The 23,540-nt window shown below is 42.7% G+C and overlaps 1 protein-coding gene across 8 annotated transcripts in view; it reads left to right on the top strand.

The window, feature by feature from the left end:
• ADGRB2 (adhesion G protein-coupled receptor B2) overlaps positions 1-23,540 on the top strand; it is a 313,970-nt gene that overhangs the window by 124,606 nt on the left and 165,824 nt on the right. For all 8 annotated transcript variants that reach the window (XM_034413346.3, XM_060691413.2, XM_034413343.3 and 5 more), the window contains exons 3-4: positions 2,377-2,460; positions 23,221-23,385. In XM_034413346.3, coding sequence (XP_034269237.2) covers positions 2,377-2,460; positions 23,221-23,385 — 249 coding nt within the window. The remainder of the gene's footprint in view (positions 1-2,376; positions 2,461-23,220; positions 23,386-23,540) is intronic.

The raw sequence follows: 23,540 nt of genomic DNA, 5'->3' as shown, positions 1-23,540 counted from the left end.
ATTAGCCAGGAGGCTACAGCGTTAATACAAAGTAGTTGTTTGACTGAATACCCATTTGAGTAGTTTAGAAACACTCCCATGAATATCATTCTTGTCGCTAAATCCTAATATAAGTTGGTTTCACAGGATATTTTAGAATTTCAGAGTTGAAAAATGGAACCTTACACATATTCTCTCTCTCTCTCTCTCTCCCTCCTTCTCTCTTCCCCATCTTATAAATGCCTTAATATTCCCCTCCATCTTTCTTCTTGGTCCAAGTTATATAGGGCTGGCTATTTATGCTGATGCATATAAATACCTCTGAGAGTGAGGCACTGGTAAAATCTATTTTTTTTACTACTGGTTCTGTGGGCGTGGCTTGTTGGGCATGGCTTGGTGGATATGGCAGAGGAAGGATACTGCAAAATCTCCATTCTCATCCCATTCCAGGAGAAGGATACTGCAAAATCTCCATTCCCTCCCCACTCCTGGGGGAAGGATACTGCAAAATCTCCATTCCATCCCCACTCTGTGGCCAGCCAGAGGTAGTATTTGCTGGTTCTCTGAACTGCTCAAAATTTCCGCTACCGGTTCTCCAGAACCTGTTAGAACATGCTGGATTTCACCTCTGGAGTGAGGGTAAATGTTTGTTCTCAGAGCTTTTGGGTTGGTTTCCAAACATTGCATTACCAGGCTAGGTAACAGCTTCAGCAGAGTTTAGGGGGTGTCAGTGTTCTTCTGTTTATAAGAGCTTCAGGCCTGGGTGTGTCGAGTGAGGGTTCTGTGATGGGTAAGCTGTGAGTCATCAGTGGGTCTTGTGATAAGGAGATTATATCAGGTCAGGAAAACCCCACAAACGGTTTACCTCTCAATGACCCTGACCTGATGTAATCTCCTTATCACAAGACCCACTGATGACTCACTACTGACCCATCACAAGACCAGGGGTGAAATGCTCCCAGTTCGGACCAGATCGCCTGATCCAGTAGCAATGGCGGCGAGTGGTTCGGAGAACCAATAGCAAAAATCCCTGTCCCCCCCACCCCCCGGCATGCCCAGCTGAGCTGCGTGATCATCAGAGGCTGTTTTTTAAAACTTTTAAAAGCATTTTTTCTACAACCTCTTTGGCCAAAAAAATGCTTTTAAAAGTTAAAAAAAAAGCTTCTGATGATCGTGCGGCTCAGCTAGGATCATCAGAGGCTTTTAAAAGCCTTTTTTTTTGCAACCTCTTCGGCCGAAAAAAAATATAGGGAAAAAAATGCTTTTAAAAGCCTCTGACGATCCCAGCTGCCTGATTGTCAGCCGAAGAGATTGTAGAAAAAATGCTTTTAAAATTAAAAAAAAAAAAGTTGGCCACGCCCACCCAGTCACATTACCCCACCACCAAGCCATGCCCACAGAACCGGTAGTAACAAATTTTACATTTCACCACTGCACAAGACCCTCATTCAACACACCCACACCTGAAGCCCTTATGAACAAAAGAACATTGACATCCCCTAAGCTCTTCTGAAAATGTTACCTAGCCTGGTAATGAAATGTTCAGAAACAAATCCAAAATCTGGGAGACCGATCCTACACTGGAGCTACAGATATTTATCACTATTGCAAACCTCTGAGAGTCTTTGCATGATGCTGCTTTTCTTCAGATCTCTTCTCAGATCCATTTTTAAAATAATATCATTGACACATTTCATCAGTCCCATATGGAAACTGACCCTAAGACAAGGGTCAGCAACCTGTGGCTCTGGAGCTGCATGTGGCTCTTTCATCCCTCTGCTGCGGCTCCCTGTCACTCAAAATATGCGTCACAACCGCCAATGTGCGGTACACAATTTATTGAGCCTTTCAACCCCCGGTAGGCCAACCATGGATAAATCCAAGAAAAGAAAAGTTTCAGAAGAAAACAGAAGGCTTAATTCAACTACATATCCTAGTTTTGTGCCACTCAAAAAATAGTCAGGAATGGGTAGGGTTTTGTGGCTCCCGGTGTTTTCTTTTCTGTGGGAAATGGGTCCAAATGGCTCTTTGAGTGTTTAAGGTTGCAGACCCCTGACCTAAGATGTTACTGTAATATAAGGAATGCTTTCTGCAGTTCCATTCCACTTCACCCTCCCTTCTCTTCTGCTGCCATTCTGAGGACCCTCCTGGTCTGAAAATGACAGTCAAAGCTTGGGTGGTGGGGACAGAAAACTGTTTCATGTGCCTTTTGCTTAAGTGCATGAACATTGCTGTGATTGATGCTGATACCCTGATTAAATACCCATAGGACAGGAATAGTATGTTGCACTTTGGGAAGACATTTGCACAGGCCTTTCCTTGGTGAGAGCTGATAAGGTCTCCTCTCGCTCCCTCAGCTTTGAGGTTTTGAGTTCATGGTTCTCTCTGTCTTTTTAGGTAATGGTGTGCAAGAGGATCAGAAGGTGAAAACCCAGTGGCCACGTTCTGCAGATGAACCAGGAGTGTATATGGCACAAACAGGTAATACATTCGGTCATCAAGTCATGGTTGAAAGTCTCACCAAATTTTCTTGCTAGTTAGTTAGCTTAGTTTATAGCAGTGTTTCTCAACCTTGGTAGCTTGAAGATCTTCCAAGATCTTCAAGCTTCCAAGGTTGAGAAACACTGGTTTATAGATTAGCCCATAGGCCCGTGATGGCGAACCTGTGGCACACGTGCCACAGGTGGCACGCACAGTCATATCTCTGGGCACACGAGCGTTACCGTAGCTCAGCTCCAGCGTGCATGCGCGTGCCAGCCAGCTGATTTTCGGACCTTCCAGGCCCACCGGAAGTCCAGAAACAGACTGTTTCTGGCCTATGGGTCGGGAAGGCAGTTTTCGCCCTCCCCAGGCTCCAAGAAAGCCTCTGGAGCCTGGGAAGGGTGAAAAATGGGCCTACCGGGCCCACTGTGCCATCATGTGCCAAAAGCGGAACGTGGGGAGGCACACGCGCATGGGGGGGGGCAGGGCACATTGAATTATGGTGTGGGCACGTGTGTGCGACTCCCCCACGCTCCCCCACTTTTGGCACGCAACAGCAAAAAGGTTAGCCATCACTGTCATAGGCCACATCAAAATACAGAGTTCCAAACAGAAATTGTTACTAAAATCCTATAAAAACAATTTTTGTTGCTTGTATCCTTAGGATTTATATTGACTGTTTCCTAATATGATTTGATTGCTTATTTGTACCCTATGACTATCATTAAGTGTTGTACCTTATGATTCTTGACAAATGTATCTTGTCTTTTTATGTACTCTGAGAGCATATGCACCAAGACAAATTCCTTATGTGTCCAATCGTACTTGGCCAATAAAAAATTCTATCTATTCTATTCTAAAATGAAATTGGAATAAAATACAATCATTTAATATATAGACAAGTAAAATAAGATAGTTACATTTCACTATCGCCCTTACAATCTACCCCAATCAGTCCCACATTTGCGGATCTCAACTGAACCATTTTACTCAAGTACTGTGCCATATTAAATTTTCCTGCTGAAATTGAAATATGAAATTTGCATATTTTTGAACAAGGGATTAAAAAAAACCCTGTGGCATAATTTTAAGAGAGGCTTAAAAAAATATAAGAGGAGCCTTCCAATTGAGCTCAATTCCTTGCCTGGATTGTCTGCTGCCTTCTTCTGAAGTGCTTCCTCACCTTTACAGCCTAGCCTACAGCATGCGGACTTCCTAATAAACTTCCATGCGAGAGCAGACTAGCTCAGGGCGGCTCAGGTTGCTTGAGAATTAGCCAGCCTTCCCAATCAAATGAATTAAATAAAAATAAACGAGTAAGACTGTTAAGTGCTGCTACGTGCCTGAGTTGAAGGTGGGGAAGGTGGGAAGGGAGGAAGAAAAGGAAAGAAGAGTGAAGGAGAATGAAATGGGAAGGAAGGAAACCGGTGGTTGGACTGATTTTTTTTTTTTACTACCGGTTCTGTGGGTGTGGCTTGGTGGGCATAGCAAGGGAAGGATACTCTAAAATCCCCATTCCCTCCCCACTCCAGGGGAAGGTTACTGCAAAATCCGCATTTCCTCCTGACCTGGGAGGCAGAGAATAGATGGGGGCGGGGCCAGTCAGAGGTGGTATTTACCGGTTCTCCGAACTACTCAAAATTTCCACTACTGGTTCTCCAGAACTGGTCAGAACCTGCTGAATACCACCTCTGAAGGAAACATAGAAAGAGGCAGGCAGGCATGGTATGGTATGGTATGAGGCAGAGGGAGGGAGGGAGGGAGGGAGGGAGGGAGGGAGGGAGGGAGGAAGGAAGGAAGGAAGGAAGGAAGGAAGGAAGGAAGGAAGGAAGGAAGGAAGGAAGGGAGGGAGGGAGGGAGGGATCCTGAATTTTCCTATAACTGGAATGTCATCCCACACAATTTTCATCTTCTCCCCACCCATTTCAGTCCTCACCGCCATCTCCAAAGGTCTGCAGCCATGAGAGGAGTTGTCTGTGTTGGCCTAAACAACATATAATACACATTTGGAAAATCATTTTGAGGCAAAACATACTAAGCATTTTAAAGAACATGATGATGGAAAAATGAACACTATAATATTTCAGGCTTCTAATTGGTCCAGCACATAGATAGCTTGGATCTAATTACATGAAATAGTTCTGCTAAGGGAGACTTAAATAGGGAAGAAACTTTCTGGAGCTCCCAAAGAGCCAGTGTGTTCAATTAGATTATGATTCATATTTATGCTCATTTAATAACATTACTGTATCAGCAATTGTCCTGACAATGACCACTTCTCATTATATCCAGCGAGTGAATCCTAAAGTAACTACAATATTTCTAGTTGTTTTTCATTTGTCCCATTAGGACCATAAGAGAAGTATGGCTTTTGAAGGAAATTTCCTTCTGGATGTTCATCAGAATTAGGTTTTGATTTGGTTTGAAAGAAATTTCCAAGTAAACTTCCATCAGCTCAGGTTGGAACTAAGTCAGGAATTGTAAGCATTTCTGGAAAACAGCTTGAATCCCAGCCAGAATTCTAATGGGATTTTAATCCTGACTTGTTAACAGATCGTTTTGGCTTGACAGCTAATGCTAGGCAGACAAATTCTCCATTGTTCTCTACCAGATTCTCTCCTCTCCTTCCCTCCCCTCCCCTCCCCCTCCTCTCCCCTCTTCTCTCCCCTCATAAAGGAATTTGATTTAGAAATGTCATGTATAATTGAAGAGTTTCAGATACATTCTCAAGACTGGAACATAATTTTCTTGTACTTATTTAGTCATAAAAGCCTGACTGTCATGTCATTCACTGTCAGTCCTGTGGCAGTGTGCAGCCTCTTTGGCTTCCCACATTGCCATCCTTTTCCCAGGAAAAAATCTCAAGGGGATGGTTCTGTAACTATGCAACTTCCACCACTGAGTGGAAAGTTCTGCTTTTAGAAGTTCTTGGGGAATTTCTTCTTCCTCTTGAGGTCTCTTCCTCCATCTGTGGTGGTGAAGAAGTGGTGAAATCCCTCTCTGGACAGCTGCTGTTTGTCCAGGCTCCTATGCACCAGAATGATTCCCATGTCAAATCCAATAAAAGATATCCAAATAAGCAGTGGTGGGATTCAAATAATTTAACAATCGGTTCTCTGCCCTAATGATTTCTTTCAACAACCAATTCACCAAACTGCTCAGAAAGTTAACAACCAGTTCTCCCGAAGTGGTGTGAACTGGCTGAATCCCACCACTGCAAATAAGTATTCTAAAGTCAAGTAAAATTCAGACATTTTTTTTTCTTCCTTGGCACTTTAAAGGTATGCAAAACCTGGAGTTTACCTAGCCAAGAGTTAGGTACTTCCACATTTGGTAAGGCTCTGCATTTTATCAAGGATTACCATTTCTCTACACTTGTTCTCATAACTTATTATTCCTTTTAAGATGCGTTGAGACTGACAAAGGGTGAAATTCTGGAATTTGTCCAGATTTATGTGGAAGGCAACCAGTGGGGGAAGTAGTGGGAATCACGTAGTATTTTTTTTCCCTTTCTTTTTCTTTTTTCCCTTTTTCATTCCTAATGAATCCTAAAAAACCTTTTAGAAGCATCAGCATTGCGAAATGCAGATTAGAACATTTGCATTACTAAGAAAATTAGTTTCTGAATCAGACAATTATGGAGTCTAGCAATCTCACTTGCTTTGATGAAATTGGTGACCTTCTTTTTCAGATTGGTTCTCTGTATCTCAATTTCATAACGGCTGTCAGGACCGATCTTTGTGTGTTCAGGAAAAGCTCTGTGAATCCTCATTGCTCTGAGACCTGCTAGATGTAACATGCCTGGGTTTGAGGACTCAAAAGGAAGGTTTAATGTTTCAGATGTTGGACTTCACCTTCTCAGGTCCTGAATGGGGGTGTGGATGGAGTCCACCAGGGTGACTAAGGATGTCAGTTTGTATTAGACACAATCCCAAAGATGCTTTGTCAGAAAACAACTGGACTTTCTTTGTTTTTGCTTGAAGATGTTTCGCTTTTCATCCAAGAAGCTTCTTCATTTCTGATTGAATGGTGGAGAAGGGAAGGATCCACCATTCAATCAGAACTGAAGAAGCTTTTTGGATGAGAAGCAAAACTTCTCAAGCAAAAACAAAGGAAGTTCAGTTGCCTTTTAAAAAACAATATTTGGGACAATGATGACCTGGATGACTGAGAATCTCCATAGATTCTCCATAGACATGAGACTCAACCAGACTCAACCAGAGATGCTTGAAGTGAAGCTACCAATCTCACCTCTTCCTTTGCGTTGGATTGCATTATTTTTTCAGTTTTTCAATTTAGCATGAATAGGATAGGATAGGATAGGATAGGATAGGATAGGATAGGATAGGATAGGATAGGATAGGATAGGATAGGATAGGATAGGATAGGATAGAATTTTTTATTGGCCAAGTGTGATTGGACACACAAGGAATTTGTCTTGGTGCATACGCTCTCAGTGTACATAAAATAAAAGATACGTTCATCAAGAATCATAAGGTACAACGCTTAATGATAGTCATAGGGCAGAGGTGGGCAACTATGGCCTTTTATGACTTGTGGACTTCAATTCCCAAAATTCCTGAGCTAACATGGCTGGCTCAGGAATTCTGGGAGTTGAAGTCCACAAGTCATAAAAGGCCATAGTTGCCCACCCCTGTCATAGGGTACAAAGAAGCAATCAAATCATATTAGGAAACAGTCAATATAAATCGTAAGAATACAAGCAACAAAGTTATAATCATACAGTCATAAGTGGAAGGAGATGGGTGAATATTTTCACAGTCCTCTTTTTGACTCGTGCAGTATACAGGTCCTCAATGGAAGGCAGGTTCGTAGCCATTGTTTTTTCTGCAGTTCTAATTATCCTCTGAAGTCTGGGTCTGTCTTGTTGGGTTGCAGAACCAAACCAGATAGTTATAGAGGTGCAGATGACAGACTCAATAGTTTCTCTGTAGAACTGGATCAGCAGCTCCTTGGGCAGTTTGAGCTTTCTGAGTTGGCACAGAAAGAACATTCTTTGTGGTGCTTTTTTGATGAGGTTTTTGATGTTAGCTGTCCATTTTAGGTCTTGAGATATGGTAGAACCTAGAAACTTGAAGGTCTCTACTGTGGATACTGTGTTGTCTAGTATTGCAAGAGGTGGTAGTATGGGAGGGTTTCTCGTAAAGTCTACCACCATTTCTACGGTTTTGAGTGTGTTCAGTTCCAGATTGTTCCAGTCGCACCACAAGGCTAGTTGTACAACCTCCCGTCTGTATGCGGATTCATCATTGTCTTGAATAAAACAGATTACTGTTATGTTGTGTTGTGAATTTCAAATTTATAAAATGCATAGCCCCCCTATATATATATATATATATATATATATATATATATATATATATATATATATATATATATATATATATATATATATTTAACTGCTAGCAGTTAAAAGGAAGAGACAGCTGCGATCTCACATTGCTAGCAGTTAAAAGGAAGAGACAGCTGCGATCTCACATTGCTCCTGGAAGTACGAAGCCGAGAACACCAGCCTGAAGATGACGAATGAGACTTCATCGAAACATCGCCAAGACACTTCCAATTTTACGTGGGAGAAGACCCGAATAACCAAAGACCTACATATATATATATGTATATATGTATATATGTATATATATATATATATATATATATATATATGTCTTTTTCTTTTTCGTAGGCTTTTATGTGCATATTCTTTCTAGCCAGGTTTTACCTACGTAAACTAAGTTGTACCTTTACAGGGAGGATATCTGAGAAGTGGGTGTGGCTCACTGACGACGCCTTAAAAGGCAGAAATAGCTATCTGAGTCTCCCAGAGAGCAACACAGAGTTGCAGTTTGTCAACAGAAAAAAAAGCCCAGAAGCTTGTGAATGAGATTTCACAGAACTAGGGCTGCAGAACAACTTAGTTTACGTAGGTAAAACCTGGCTAGAAAGAATATGCATATATATATGTATATATGTATATATGTATATATGTATATATATATATAGTGAGAAAGAGGTCAGCTGGCACTCTCTTGTCATTCTTCCAGCAGCTTGGACTTGTTCAAACTTTGAGAGAAAAGAAGAACTGCCAGCTCTTTAGTTTAGTAGCTTACTTAGCCTGGAAGATGCTCTTACTTCTCAGCGCCTCCTTGAGCCTTAATAATCAGATACCATTTAATTAAGAAGCAGCCTCCAATGGCTGAGAAGCTGCATCTCATCTTCAATTCTGGTGAGTCCCCGGGGGACCATCATTTTCATGGCGACAGCAGATTGAGGAGAGGCACGATCCCCTTCCTTCCTCCTTCTCCACCCGCCTCTTCTCCGGTGCAGCCGAGTTTAATTTGCTCCATTTATGTGTTCTCTTAGTGCCTTCCTTGGAGACCTATAAAGAAAACAAATGTATTAATTGTTTAGCTTCTATGTATTTATTTAGCAAATTCGTCTGGGTAATGTGAATGCCAGTCATTCTGCCTCTTCCCTATCCTTCTCCTTGTCTTTGATTTATAGTTTCCAAGCCATTGTGTGCCTTGCAGTGGAAGACAAATGGTGCAAAAAATCCAGGAGTTTAGCAAGATGGGCTAGGCCAGATGTGCAAATACAGATACGGGCTGGTTTTTAAACCTTGCTATCTAAGCTAGCAGGATGTCTACATTGACTGAAAGGTCAGACACCAGCTTAGCACACAGTAGCTCTGGATGAGGGATATCTCTGTGGTTTTTCTTTGGGGGAGGGGGATAGCAAGGAGAAGATTGGGGTTTTTTTGTCCTCCTTATCAGTAATAACAACAATTCCCCCCTTTATCAGTACCAGCACCAATTCCTAGCATGAAATTCAGTGTTTGGCTGCATTTTAGAATAGGGCAGAAAACAATCATGAATAATTAAACCTGATTCAGGACAAGAATGATAACAAAATAAAGAAAAATAGTTTCCCCTCCCCCTGGACAGCCCCAGCTGTGTAGCAGGATCAGGACTCAATTTTTCTATTTAAGAGGAAGTGAAATTGGATGGTGAATACTTTATTTTTCCCCTTGGAGACTACAGAAAGAAGGCATGTGAGGAAATGAAGGCAAGCTGAATGTCCCAAGATCTTGCTTAAACTATGGGGTCTTTCTCTCTCCCCCCCCCCTCTCTCTCTCTCCTTCCTTCCTTCCTTTCCTTTCTTCTCTCTCTCTCTCTTTTTCTTTCTCTCTCTTTCTCTCTTTCCTCCTCCCTTCTTTCTTTTCTCCTCCCTTCCTTCCATCCTTCCTTCCTTTCTTTCTTTCCCTCCCTCCCTCCCTCCTTTCTTTCTTTCCTTCCTTCCTTCTTCCTTCTTTCTTTCCTTCCTTTCTTTCCTTTCTTTTCTTTCTTTCTCTTTCTTTCTTTCTCTCTCTCTCTTTCTTTCTTTATCTCTCTCTCTTTCTCTCTCTCTTTCCTCCTTCCCTTCTTTCTTTTCTCCTTTCTTTCTTTCTTTCTTTCTTTCCCTCCCTCCCTCCCTCCCTCCCTTCTTTTTCTTTCTCTATCTCTCTCTTTCTTTCTTACTTTCTGTCTTTCATTATTTGCTGTTATGTTCTGAATTTTGCCTTTACTGGCCATATTCTGTCAACAAAAGGGCTCCTTAACTTAATAGTCATTTTGCCCTCATATCTGAAGGTCAACTTTCTGCTGGAATGGCTTCCTCACATAGATTTCCTTTCAGCTACTGCTAATTCATTCTCTCTCTCTTTCACTTTCTTTCTCATGTTCTTTGGAAAATATTAGCCACCCACATCCCCTCCTCCTTCCTCCATCTGTTCCTCCATAATTTAAATGGACGTCTTTTACTACAGGCCTGTCCAATAACTTCAGATAGATCATCAAGTCTCATCAAGAAGCAGATTGTTGTAAATGACTTGTCTGCCCAAGGTAGACAGAAAGAAAGGCTGTCTGGCTGAGATTCCCATTTGAGACTGGGGGCTGCAATGGCTAGAAATATGAAGGGTGAAGGGTGTATCTGTGTCTGAGAATGGGGGGGGAGCTTTGGATATCAGTGCAAATTATTACCAGTGGTTTTTGGAATCTGCCACAGCTCTTCCTAATGTCATAAAAACAATTTAGAAGCCCCAGTGAAGGTATAGGAATGAGCACAAAGAAAAAGTCCACATAAGAATCTCATTTCCCATCAATCTCTCATGGAAGGTGTTCATACCTATCTGACAGTTTTGTCTAGCAAGAATTGTACTCTGGATCTGGGGGCACAGTGGCCTAGCAGTTAAGACACTGGGCTTCTTGACCAGAAGGTAGGCAGCTTGAGACCCAAGCACCACATGACGGGGTGAGTTCCTGCTCTTGCTCCAGCTCCTGCCAACCTAGCAGTTCAAAAGCATGCAAATGCAAGTAGATAAATAGGTACCACTTCGATAGGTAGGTCACAGCATTCTGTGTGCCTCAGCATGTAGTCATGCCAGCCACATGACCATGGAAGCATCTTAAGACAATGCTAGCTACCTTGTCTAGGAAACAGATGAGAACTGCCCCCTAGAGTCAGACATGTCTGGGCAGAGAGAACATTTATTTTTTACCTTTATATTCTGGATTTATGTAGGTTACGAATCATAATGTGAAGTATGCAGATGACATGGCAGTGGTGGGTCTTATCCGGGATGACAATGAAGATGCTTATAGGGAAGAGGTGAAGGCTCTGGTGGACTAGTGCAATAAAAGTAGCTTGGTTCTAAATGTTGATAAAACAAAGGAGATCATTGTAGATTTTAGAAAGAGGCAACATAGTCATACTCCACTCAGTATCAAGGATGCAACTATAGAGGTTGCCAACAGCATTAAATATCTGGGGGTGCAGATAACTAACAATCTGAACTGGTCTCTCCATACATCATCCTTAGCAAAGCATCTATTTCCGGATGAGAAGAGCACATCTTTCTCCATCTCTCCTGGCCATTTTTGACAGAGGCACAATTGAGAGCATTTTAACAAACTGCATGACTGTTTAGTTTATGGCAGCAGCATCTCAGATAGAAAGTCCATACAGAGAGTGGTAAGGACAGCTGAGAAGATTATAGGAAGCTCGCTTCCTATTGTTCAAAATACTGCTTATAAGCGCCATGTGCTTAGAGCTCGAAGCATTGTTAGAGAACCCATTCACCCACCCTATGGTCTGTTTCTGTTGCTCCCCTCTGGGAGGAACGTTCGGAGTATTTCTAACAGGACTGCCAGATTCTGTAACAGCTTTGTTCCCTCTCCCTTCTGCCTGGTAAACTCACAAGATTCATTTTTCTCACCATGTACATGTATACATCTGAACTAGACTGTGTTGTTTCTCTGTGTCATATAATATATATGGGTACATACATTTACTTACTTACTTATTTATTTATTTATTTATTTATTTATTTATTTATTTATATGTTTATGTAGTGTATATTAGAGGTGGTGGCCCTTTGAGAGCTGCATGCAATGAAATTTCATATTAATGTATGATGATTACTGTACATTCAAAGTGACAATACAGTTATTCTAAGTCTAAGTCTAAGTTGTACAGAAAGCAGCAAAGTGGCTCCAGTTCAATTTAGTTTTGTTTGTAGGAAAATTTAAAGACTACCCCAGCAGCAAAATTCATATTTGCTGCTGGGGTAGTCTCCAAGTTCACTCAGAATGTTGTGTTAGTGAAAATTCAGCCCTAGGAAAAATAAAAGCTACCTTGGGTATACCCATCATTCAAGGAGCTGTCCAGCACAGTGGTGCTGAAACTTTTCTTTGTGATAGTAGTCTCCTTGCAGGTAATCCTCAATTTACAGTCCTAATTGAGGCCCCAATTATCAATGTAAGTCATGCTGGTTGTTAAGTGGATCATCAAGTGACCACATCCTATTTTACAACTTTTTTTTTTGTGATGGTTGTTAAGTGAATGCAGCAGTCATTAAGTATGGAACATTTTTATGGGAAATTTTTTCCCCAGAAATTTGGAAGTAAACCCTGTTTTCCAGCAAAAAGATCATAATCATGCTCATGTGACCATAGGACACTGCAAAGAGCTAAAGTGTGAGGCTGGTTGCTGAGTTCCCAAAATGATGTGACATGACTGCAGGGGGAGGCAGCTGTTGGAACTTTGAATCTGGGTCATAGGCAGCTTTTTGTGGAGCCACGGTGGCACAGTGTTTAGAGTGCAGTACTGCAGGCTACTTCTGCTGACTGCTAGCTGCCTGCAATTTGGCAGTTCAAATCTCACCAGACTCAAGGTTGACTCAGCCTTCCATTCTTCCAAGGTGGGTAAAATGAGGACCCAAATTGTTGGGGGGGAAATATGCTGACTCTGTAAACTGCTTAGAGAGGGCTGTAAAGCACTGTGAAGTGGTATATAAGTCTAAGTGCTATTGCTAGTGTTATCTGTCGTATCTTCAAATGGGCACTAAGCAACCAGTCATAAGTCAAGGACTACTGTATTAGCCTTTCTCAATTCAGTGCCCTTTGTTGGACTACAAAGTCCACAATACCAATAGCAAAGGATATTTATAACTTGGGGTTGAATTGTGGAGTCCTTGTTGCTCTCTGAGCTTGGAGGTTTGCCCAACCAGGTAAGAAGTAGGTAGGTAGAGTGCACTGATGATGTTATCTAGTGAAGTAATGAAGCATCTTTAGGCAAACAGCCAAACTTGGAGAGCACCAAAGATTCCACAAAATCCATAATTCTCAGACAACAGAACCATTGAATGTATTGGGAGAATACTAATTGTTTTTATGACTGCAGAGTAGAGTACTTTAAACTCTCCCTGGGTGTCTTTGTCCCATGACTGTTCTGTTTGCATTCTTAAAATGCTCTCTAGTTAATGCCAAAATGCATTTAGCATCACACTAAACGTGTGACCTTTGCAATAAATTAATACCCCAAATGCCTTTTTGCCACTTGCAAAATGTAAATTTAAAAAGAAAAAAATCCAATTTGAGCCAACAGGCAATAGCGGTGTCTGCAGTACCAATCCTCAGAATGATATACAGCACAGCAAGTTCAGGCAGTATTGGACAAGATAAGTTGCAGATGTGTGTGAAAATTCCAGGAAGTACTTTTCTTCTGTGAAGTTTGGAAGCACTTTCAAAACTTCAGGGTTGTGAGGCCACACTCCTTTGGCAAATGGTGCAGCTGGGCTTCCTCTGCACCGTCAGAAGGTCTCTTCAGCGAGGTCAAGTAATCAGCTGAGGTGATGAGACAGATGTGTAGAGGTAGGTCAAAAGTCACAGTGCCAGGCTTCAAGCAGCACACTGCCTTAGCTCATGCGCTGTGGTCTTTCCTGCTTCTATGATCTAATTCTTGGCTTTGATCTGCATTATCTCACCTTCAGAGGATGGTATCTTGAGAGGGGGATGAATAAGTTATCCAATTAGAATACTGTTACTGTCCAGTCTTTTATCTGTTTGTGTTAAACTGTATAAAAATAAAGCTCTCGGAGAGACATCTTGGGAGACATCTTGGAACAGAGCAAAAGCCTGGACCTCTGATTTACAACACAGATGCACTGAATCAAAGTGCAACTCTTAAATGCTGGTTGGAATGCAAACTGCGGCCACCCAATTCAAATCTTCATCATAAAGTAAACTATAGAAATAGCAACAACGCTTAGACTTATATACCACACTTTACAGTGCTTTACAGCCCTCTCTAAGTGGTTTACAGAGTCAGCATATTATCCCCAACAATCTGGATCCTTGTTTGGAAAGATGGAAGCCTAAGTCAACCTTGAGCCGGTCAGGATCGAACTGCTGGCAGCCAGCAGAATTAGCCTGCAATACTGCATTCTAACCACTGCGCCACCACAGCTCTGAGTGAATTTCTTCATGACTTTCTTAAGAAAATAATGGAGGTGATAGTGATAAACATAGATACTATTCTGAGGGGAAACAGTAATTTCGAAAATATACAGGTAATCCCAGTGGTGAAATGTAAAATTTGTTACTACCGGTTCTGTGGGCGTGGCTTGGTGGGGGGGGGGTAATGTGACTGGGAGGGCTTGGCCAACTTTTTTTTTCTTTTAAAACCATTTTTTCTACAACCTCTTCGGCCAAAGAGGTTGTAGAAAAAATGCTTTTAAAAGGCTCTGACGATCCCAGCTGAGCCGCACAATCGTCAGAGGCTTTTTTTTTTTTTTACTTTTAAAAGCATTTTTTCGGCCGAAGAGGTTGTAGAAAAAATGCTTTTAAAAATAATTTTAAAAAGCCTCTGATGATTGCGCAGCTCAGCTGGGCATGGGTGGGGGCAGGGATTTTTGCTACCTGTTCCCTGAACCACCTGCCGCCATCGCTACCGGATCAGGCAATCCAGTCCAAACCGGGAGCATTTCACCCCTGGGTAATCCTCAATTTATGACCGGCCACTAAGTGACTGTTTATAGTTCTGACAGACTTACCTGGAGGTTGCTTAAAATCCAAATTTGAAATCCTGATGGTTGCCCCCCCTCCCATAGTCACATGATTTTAGTTGCTTAGCAACCGGACCACATTTAGGTCTATTTGCAGTGCCCCATAGTCATATGACCCTGTTTTACGATGGTTTTGCCAAAAACTGGCAGTAACTTTTGGATTTTGGCAAAACTGGCCTCATAGTGAACCATTAGTTCACTTAACAACCCCAGTGGACGCTTAGGACCCTGGTGGTCACTTAACAACCACGCGCAAAGAAAGGTCATAATATAGAATTGGTTACTTTATCATTTGTATTCCATCAGAAGACAATGTGATTAGAAAAATCATGGAGTGGGCGGAAATGAATAAGCTTACGAAGGAGATACAAGAAAAAGAGGAAACAGAATACTACCTAGCCTGGGAGAGATGGTATAAATGGCTGGAGGAAAAGGGGAAAAAAGAACAAGGAAAGACTAAATAACAATTGAATTAGGAGTAGAAATATAAGAACAAATGGGAAGAAACAAAAATTGTCGAAAGGAAATTGGGTACATGTTAATGTCTAATGTAAATAAAACAATTAGAATAATATAATACATTATAGTGGTATATATATGATATATTAGAAATATATGTATAAAAGATGTACTAGGATAAGAGAGAGAAAATGTATAAGTATGGATTACCGATGTGAAACTGTTGAAAAGAAGAAAGTGTTGATATTTCTTTTTTTTTTTTTAAAAAAAACCTGTTTAATAAAAATATTTTTTAAAAAAATAGAATTGGTCACATGATGACTTGTTTTATGACCACAGGCACCATTACAGTCATAACTCGAGGACTACCTATATCTCATTGGATTAATACCCTTGTGATTTTGGTTATTATTCTCAGACGCAGGCAGGAGGCTGAAAATGTCGTTCTGCCTCAGGCAGGTTGAAAAATATCTGCAAAAGAAACATTTTTTTTTTTTTTTAACATTTTGAGAGGTGAGTTAGCAGGATCTGGTGCTGCTGTCCTTGGAAAAGCTACATACTCACATCCCAATGGGTGGGATCCCACTTGGTGATAGATTTGTTAAAATAAAAAAAAAATGTTTGTGGTTTGTCATGCTTTGGGAATTCAGCCATAGATTCCGTACTTTGAGTGATCCAGGTCATTCAGTGATGGCTAACCTTCTTGCCATCACGTGCCAGGAGGCAGGGCGGGGGGTGGGGTGTCACGCGCACACGTGCCCATATCCTTAATTCTATGCACCCCGCCCCCATGCATGCACGCAGGACCCACCCGCTCTCCCTCTGCTCCAGGCCCGGTGGGCCCAGTAGGCCTGTTTTTCTCTCTCCCCAGGCTCCAGAGCCTTTCTAGGAGCTTGGGGAGGGCAAAAACAGCCTTCCCCACTCCCCTGGAGGCCCTCTGGAGGCCGGAAACAGACCGTTTGTCAACTTCCAGTGGGACCGGAAGGCCTGTTTTTTGCTCCACCCCAAAAAACAGGAACGGGCCTCCAGAGGGCTTCCGGTGGGGAGGAGGCTGTTTTTGCCCTCCCCAAGTTCCTAGAAAGGCTTTGGAGCCTGGGGAGAGAGAAAAACTGGCCTTCCTCACAACCCACTGAGGCCCTCCGTAGGCAGGAAACAACCTATTTCCCTACTTCCAGTGGGCCCAAAAGGCCCAAAAGGAGCTGAGCTCGTGTGCCGATAGGTGGCACATGTGCCATAGGTTTGCCATTACGGTACTAGAGTATGGATTAATGCACGGGGAGGGGGCAACTATGGTCCCTTCATGACCTGTGGACTTCAGCTGTGGACTTCAACTGTGGAGTTGCAGTCCACGGGTCGTAAAGGGACCATAGTTGCCCATCCCTGGTATATTAGTTTGGGTATATTATATTATGTGGACACAACTCTTGGCTTTTATTTTCCCATTTGCAGAATTTACTGTCTTGTATGAATTCAGCCACTGGGTGAAGACGATGTCCAGTGGTATCTCTGCCAAGAGAAAGCATAATAAAGGACTGTAATAAAGCTGCCAAGCCATAAACCATGATTAAAAGCCATGTTGTCTGAGTGCATAGCATACACTGCTCCTGAAGAGGCAGGGTAAAAAAAAAAAAAAAGTCAAAATGGTGCTTGCAGCCACATGAAGTAACCCTCACCCCCTTTTTTATAAGCCTTATTCATAGCAGATAAACGAGAGACAGAGCTTTAATATCGTCACAGCCACCATCTTGATTGACACCTCCCCCCAGTGGTGGGTTGCCCCCATTTCACACGGGTTCTATAGAACCGGTAGTAAAAACTGGCAGGAGGCTCCACCCACCGACCCCAACATCATCAAAATGTTTTTGCACATGCACAGAAGCTTCTGCGCTTGCGTAGAAGAGCGCACGCGGCACCGCTGCGAACCAGTAGTAAAGGTAAATAGAACCCACCCCTGCCTCCTCTCCATGCATGACCCTACAAAGCAAGCCAACGGATGTTTTTAGCCTATTGCATGAAACCAGACCTTTCCTAGTTACTTCTATGGGGTTGTTTCTGTTTCTCATTGCTTGTCATTGGCTATTAGTCTAGCACCGTGATGGTGAACCTATGGTATGCGTGCCACAGGTGGCATGTGGAGTCATTTCTGTGGGCACACGAGCCATCGCCCTAGGTCAGCTCCGCCGAGCATGCATGCGCACCTCCTACCGGCCAGCTGATTTTCGGCTCTCTGCCGCGCATGCAGGAGAATCACACTCATGTCTATGCTGCCCCTCCCAGAAATCTCCACTCAGCCTGTTTTGGATGCCAGGTAAGTACAGGGCTTGCACGGAGGCTCTGGGAGGGTGAAAAATGGGCCTATGGAAGACAGGAAATGGGCCGTTTCTGGCCTCTGGAGGCTGGGGGTAGCAGTTTCCAGCCTCCGGAGGCTTCAGGGAGGCCTGCTAGGCCCAAAAGAGGGCATGGGTGGGTCACACGTGCCTGTGAGGGGGGATAAGAGAGTGCAGGGGGCGCCTGCGCCTGCGCAGGGGGCAGGGCAGCGTGCGGGTGGTTATGCACACATGCGCAGGGGGACAGGGCGTGCGGGGATCATTGCATTATGGGTGTGGGCACACGTGTGTGCACAATAGCACGTGTGCATGTGTTTTTAGCACCCGAGGAAAAAAGTCTAGCAGAAAAGAGGATGTAGAATTCTAAATTTTACCACTTCGTGTTATAACACCGTTTTATACTTTCCTCTGTTAGAAAAATGGTAACACGAAAAGAATCTGCACATAGAAAACTACCATATGAAATGTAACCAATGTAACACAATTTTCACCTTGATTTCATTCCAGGGAGTTCTCTCTGTCTCTCCATCTCCCTCTCCCCACTCCCTTTCTCTCTCCTTCCCTCCCTCTCCCTCTCCATCTCTCTCTCTCTCTCTCTCCTATCAGTAGTCCGTGACTTACAACCAGGACCAGAATTTCCATTGTTCAGGCAGCCAGTTGCTAAATGAGTCATGCCCAATTTTAAAACCTCCTTTTGCCACAGTTGTTAAGCAAATCACTGCAGTTGTTAAATGACTAATATAGTCATAAATCAAATCCAGCTTCCTGTTCTGCCCCAGCTACGGACCCCAAAGAACGCAGCACACACAAAGTCTGTACAAACCGTAGTTTACTAAATTAAATCAGTTTTTTTTTCAAACAAAGGCTGTTAATTAACTTTCTTAACAGCCTGCAAGAATCCGAAGAATAAATAATCTTAATCTTACTATGATTGGCAGAAAGCCCAGAAGCAATTTGCAAAGAACGAAGATCAAGGCACAAAGGAGAGTGAACGAAGTTGTTCCCTGCAAATTGCTTCAGTCGGCGTTCCTCCTTAAATAGGCTAAGGGAGTGGCCAATTAGCCCCAAGCCTTACTCTCGAGGAGACCTCCTCCTGAGGAGCCACTCCTGCCTTTTGGCAGCTCTGCGCGCCCGTGCATCGAGAAGAGGCTCCTCCTCTTCGTCCTCTCCACTTAAGGGACCTTCTGGAGGTTCTGAGGGCCCTGGCTGAATCCCCGCCTCTGGCACCACATCTTCTCCAGCCTCCTCATTGTCTGACTCGAGTGCCAGCTGCACAGTCTGCTGGCGCAGCACCACACCAGCCTCCTCACTGTCCGAATCAGCCACTAGCCGCACAGGCCATATACGGGCCACAACACTTTCCCCATTGACAGAAACCAGTTGGGAAGGTCACAAGTGGTGATGACACATCCCAGTGAGGCTGCAAGTGTTGTAAATATGTGCCAATTGCCAAGTGCCTGAATTTTGATCACATGACCAGGGGAGGCTGTGTCATTTGTAATTGTGAGGTTGTCATTTTTTTTCTGTACCGTTGTTAACGCTAACAGTTGCTAAACAAAGGATTGTAAGTCAAGGACCAGATCTGTCTATCTACATACAATGCTTGTCTCTTTATCTGTCTGTCCATCTATCCTTCTATCTATCTCAAAGCCGTTTTGGAACTACCAAAAACCTTGTCATCTCATTGGAATTTCTAAAGCAAAGTGTTGCAGTTCACATGATACAGGGTTGTGTCCACAGTGACCAATCCATTTCTGTCATGTTCACCGGTGCAGATTTGTTTGCTTAGCCGCAAAGGCTTGGTTCTAATTTTTCATATATGACGATTATTAAAAGCTAACATTTATAGTCCAAACTTGCTCAGTCTGCTCAATAAACATCCCAGAACCAAAGTATAAGTGGAGTTTTATCTTAAAAATCCCTGATTTAAAGCAATTTCTGCAAATTCTAGTGTAAATGGAACCGACTGCCTGTGAATCAATCTTTAATTGCCCAATGTCTTTTGCTATTTACACTCTTGGTCTGACAAAATTCCTAGCTCCAACAATAGATCAAAGTATATTTAAAATGCATTTTTTAGGGAGAAGGAAATTAATATAATATATATTTATATATTTACTTTTCTTTAGTAATTGCATGTTTTATGCCTTTCCCTTTGAAAGTTCAAAGGCAGGATAAAGAAGGTTGATCACTTATTTCCACCCACACAAACACCCCCCACACACACACCAACAATCTAGCAGAGTAGCTGAGTTGGAAGGAAGAGAATGGCCCATGTTATCTTAGTAAACTCAATCATTGATTTAAACCGGGCCCTCAATGAGTCAAAGCAAACACATCTTTAAATGCCCTACTATAAAATGAGACATTTTAATTCAAGTTGAAAGAAAAACTTTAAACCACAATGTTGATGCAACGGAGTACTTGATTGATCCATCTGTGTGCAAGGAAGGAGATAAAATTTTTGCTAGTATTTTTTGGGAGATGGCTGAATACAATAGTAGAGAGCAGTGGTGAAATTCAGGGTTTTTTTACTACCAGTTCTGTGGGCGTGGCTTGGTGGGCATGTTGTGGCTTGGTGGGCAAGGCAGGGGAAGGATACTGCAAAATCCCCATTCCCTCCCCACTCCAGGAGAAGGATATTGCAAAATCTCCATTCCCACCCCACTCCAGGGGAAAGGATATTGCAAAATCTTCATTCCCATCCCACTCTGGGACCAGCCAGAGGTGGTATTTGCTGGTTTTCTGAACTACTCAAAATTTCCACGACCGGTTCTCCAGAACTTGTCAGAACCTGCTGGATTACACCCCTGGTAGAAAGTTATATCTAGCTCAGGGTTGAACTGTTGGGTTCTTGATATTCTCAGAGATTGATTGTTTTTGTTATCTGGCTAGGTAACATCATCAGTGTATGAGAGCATAGTTCAATTGGTTGTCTCAAAGTTGCTTTTCAAAAAGGCAACTGGACTTTTTTGATCCCCCCCCCAAAAAAATGTTTCACTGCTCATCCAAGAAGCTTCTTCAGTTTTGACTGAATGGTGGGGAATGGATGGCTGCTGATCAGATTAATAACCAGATGACTGCTAAGGAATATAAATCCTTCCATTTCCCACCATTCATAAACATTTCAGTTGGTTCAAAAGGCAGCGGCCCACATGGTTTTGTGCAGGCCTAAGTGTGCACATGTGTCATCTCTCCTGAGGGAGCTCCATTGGTTTCTGATATTTTTTTTTTAAATTTTGATTTATATGCCGCCCTTCTCCAGAGACTCAGGGCGACTTACAATGCGTTAAGCAATAGCCTTCATACTTTTGTATATTTTATACAAAGTCAGCTTATTGCCCCCACAAACTGGGTCCTCAATTTACCTCAATTTAGAAAGGATGGAAGGCTGAGTCAACCTTGAGCCTGGCAAGATTCGAACTTACTTTAATTGCAGACAGCTGGTGTTAAATTACAGTGCCTTGTCTGCAGAGCTATCCAGGCTCCAGGTTCCAACTCAAAGTGCTGATTGTCACCTTGAAACCCTACTTGGCTTGCAATCAGGTTATTTGAAGGATCGCCTTCTCCTGGTTACATCTATCTGAGCTACCAGAGCAGGGAGGCAAGGAATGCTAGAGGTCTCCTCTTCATCTGGAGGGACCCAGAAGAAGGGCCCTCTCTGTGGTGGCTCCCTCCCTGTGGAATATCATCTCTGCAGAAATAAGATAGGCCTCCACTTTGACACTCTTTAGCAAAGGGCTTGTTGTCAATGTTCCGACTGACAAACCCAACCAGGCAAGCACTAGTGAGCCTATCCAATCTCTGAAAGCAAAACTTTATTGAATACATCATTTCGGCACTGATTAGGGCAAAGCCAGATCTAGCTAATTCCCACGCAAACCCCAACAATTAACATATAGAATTCTCCCTCCCCTTATTAGTTCAGCTTGTTATGAGAAAAAGTCTTTGGCTTTAGAAAACACCTGCTGGACTGTCCTTGGCTCTCACACTCATCTTGATGTCTGGAGACTACGAGAAGGTGATCCTTCAAATAACCTGATTGCAAGCCAAGTAGGGCTTCAAAGGTGACAATCAGCTGGAGTTGGAACCTGGAGCCTGGATAGCTCTGCAGACATCTCCCCCTTCTCTCCCCCCTGGTTCATTGACAAGCTGAGAAGCCATAATGGTTGCAACAGCAAAAGCAAACTTTGAATCTTGACACTGGTTTTGCCAATTGGCCTGGAGAACCCAGAGTGGGATGGAGCCCATCAAGTGGCTTATCTGATTGGTTGTTGTCATCAGAGGGGTTATTGCTTTCTATCATTTTCTATCAGGTTTTTATCTTCGTAAATTGCCCGGAGTCACTGAGAGTGAGTTGAATGGCCATACAAATTTTCATCAATCAATAAATAGTTCCAGTCTTGTTAGGAGTTTGGCTTCCTTGAATGCTCCTTGATTAGGGTATTGTTTCTCTGATGCTATTTCATGCTTACTGTATCTGTGTGTTGGCTGTTAGGGAGTGTTTCTTTGACTTTTGGTAGTAGCTTTTTTTAAAAAAAAATGTGTGTAGTTGGGTTTTAGCAATAGCAATAGCATTTTTAGCTTATAGAGCACCTCACGGTGCTTTGTAGCACTCTTTGAATAGAATAGAATTTTTTATTGACCAAATGTGATTGGACACACAAGGAATTTGTCTTGGTGAATACGCTCTCAGTATACACAAAAGAAAAGATACATTAGACAAGAATCATATGGTACAACACTTAATGATAATCATAGGGAACAAATAAGCAATCAGGAAACAATATCAATATAAATCGTAAAGATACAAGTAACAAAATTACAGTCATACAATCATAAGTGGAAGGAGATGGGTGGTGCGAACAATGAGAAGCTTAATAGTAAAGCAGATTTAATAACTAGTTTGACAGTGTTGAGGGAATTATTTGTTTAGGAGAGTGATGGTGTTTGGGAAAAAACTGTCCTTGTGTCTAACGTTCTGGTGTGCAGGGCTCTATAGCATCGTTTTGAGGGTAGGAGTTGAAACAGTTTTTGTCCAGGATGCGAGAGGTCTGTAAATATTTTCACAGCCCTCTTTTTGACTAGTGAGGTATACAGGTCCTCAATGGAAGGCAGGTTCGTAGCCATTGTTTTTTCTGCAGTTCTAATTATCCTCTGAAGTCTGTGTCTGTCTTGTTGGGTTGCAGAACCAAACCAGACAGTTATAGAGGTGCAGTTGACAGACTCAATAATTCCTCTGTAGAACTGGATCAGCAACTCCTTGGGCAGTTTGAGTTTTCTGAGTTGGCACAGAAAGAACATTCTTTGTTGTGGTTTTTAGCACTCTCTGGGTGGTTTACAATGTAGAAGCATTATTTGCATATTGCCTCCAACAATCTGGGCCCTAATTTTACAGACCTTGGAATAATGGAAGGCTGAGTCAACCTTAAACCATGTCAAGATCAAACTCCAGGCTGTGGACAGAGTTTGCCTGCAAAACTGCACTTTAACCACTTTGCCACCAGGATTTAACTTTCATATCCATTTTTCTTCCTATTGATGTGCTTGGACATACATGTCTCTCTTTCTCCCCAGGAGATCCAGCAGCAGAAGAGTGGTCCCAATGGAGTGTCTGTTCCCTTACCTGTGGGCAGGGCACCCAGGTGCGAACACGCTCCTGTGTCTCCTCACCCTATGGGACTCTGTGTAGTGGCTTGCTGCGAGAGAGCAGGACATGCAACAACACTGCCATTTGCCCAGGTAAGTGAAGAGAAAACAGAGAATAGATTTCCTTCCTTCTTCTTGCCTTCTTGCTGCTTCTTTCCTTCCCCCAAAGTTGTCTGTTGACCATGGTTACAGGCAGTCCTCGACTTATACTGTGTTTTCCTGAAAATAAGACCCTGTCTTATATATAT

Source organism: Pantherophis guttatus, chromosome 10 (genome assembly GCF_059756535.1).
Source record: "Pantherophis guttatus breed Tessera chromosome 10, ASM5975653v1, whole genome shotgun sequence".
In the NCBI taxonomy this organism is placed as follows: domain Eukaryota; kingdom Metazoa; phylum Chordata; class Lepidosauria; order Squamata; family Colubridae; genus Pantherophis; species Pantherophis guttatus.
Note: the sequence above shows the minus strand (reverse complement) of the source record. Positions and strands in the feature narration are given on the sequence as shown.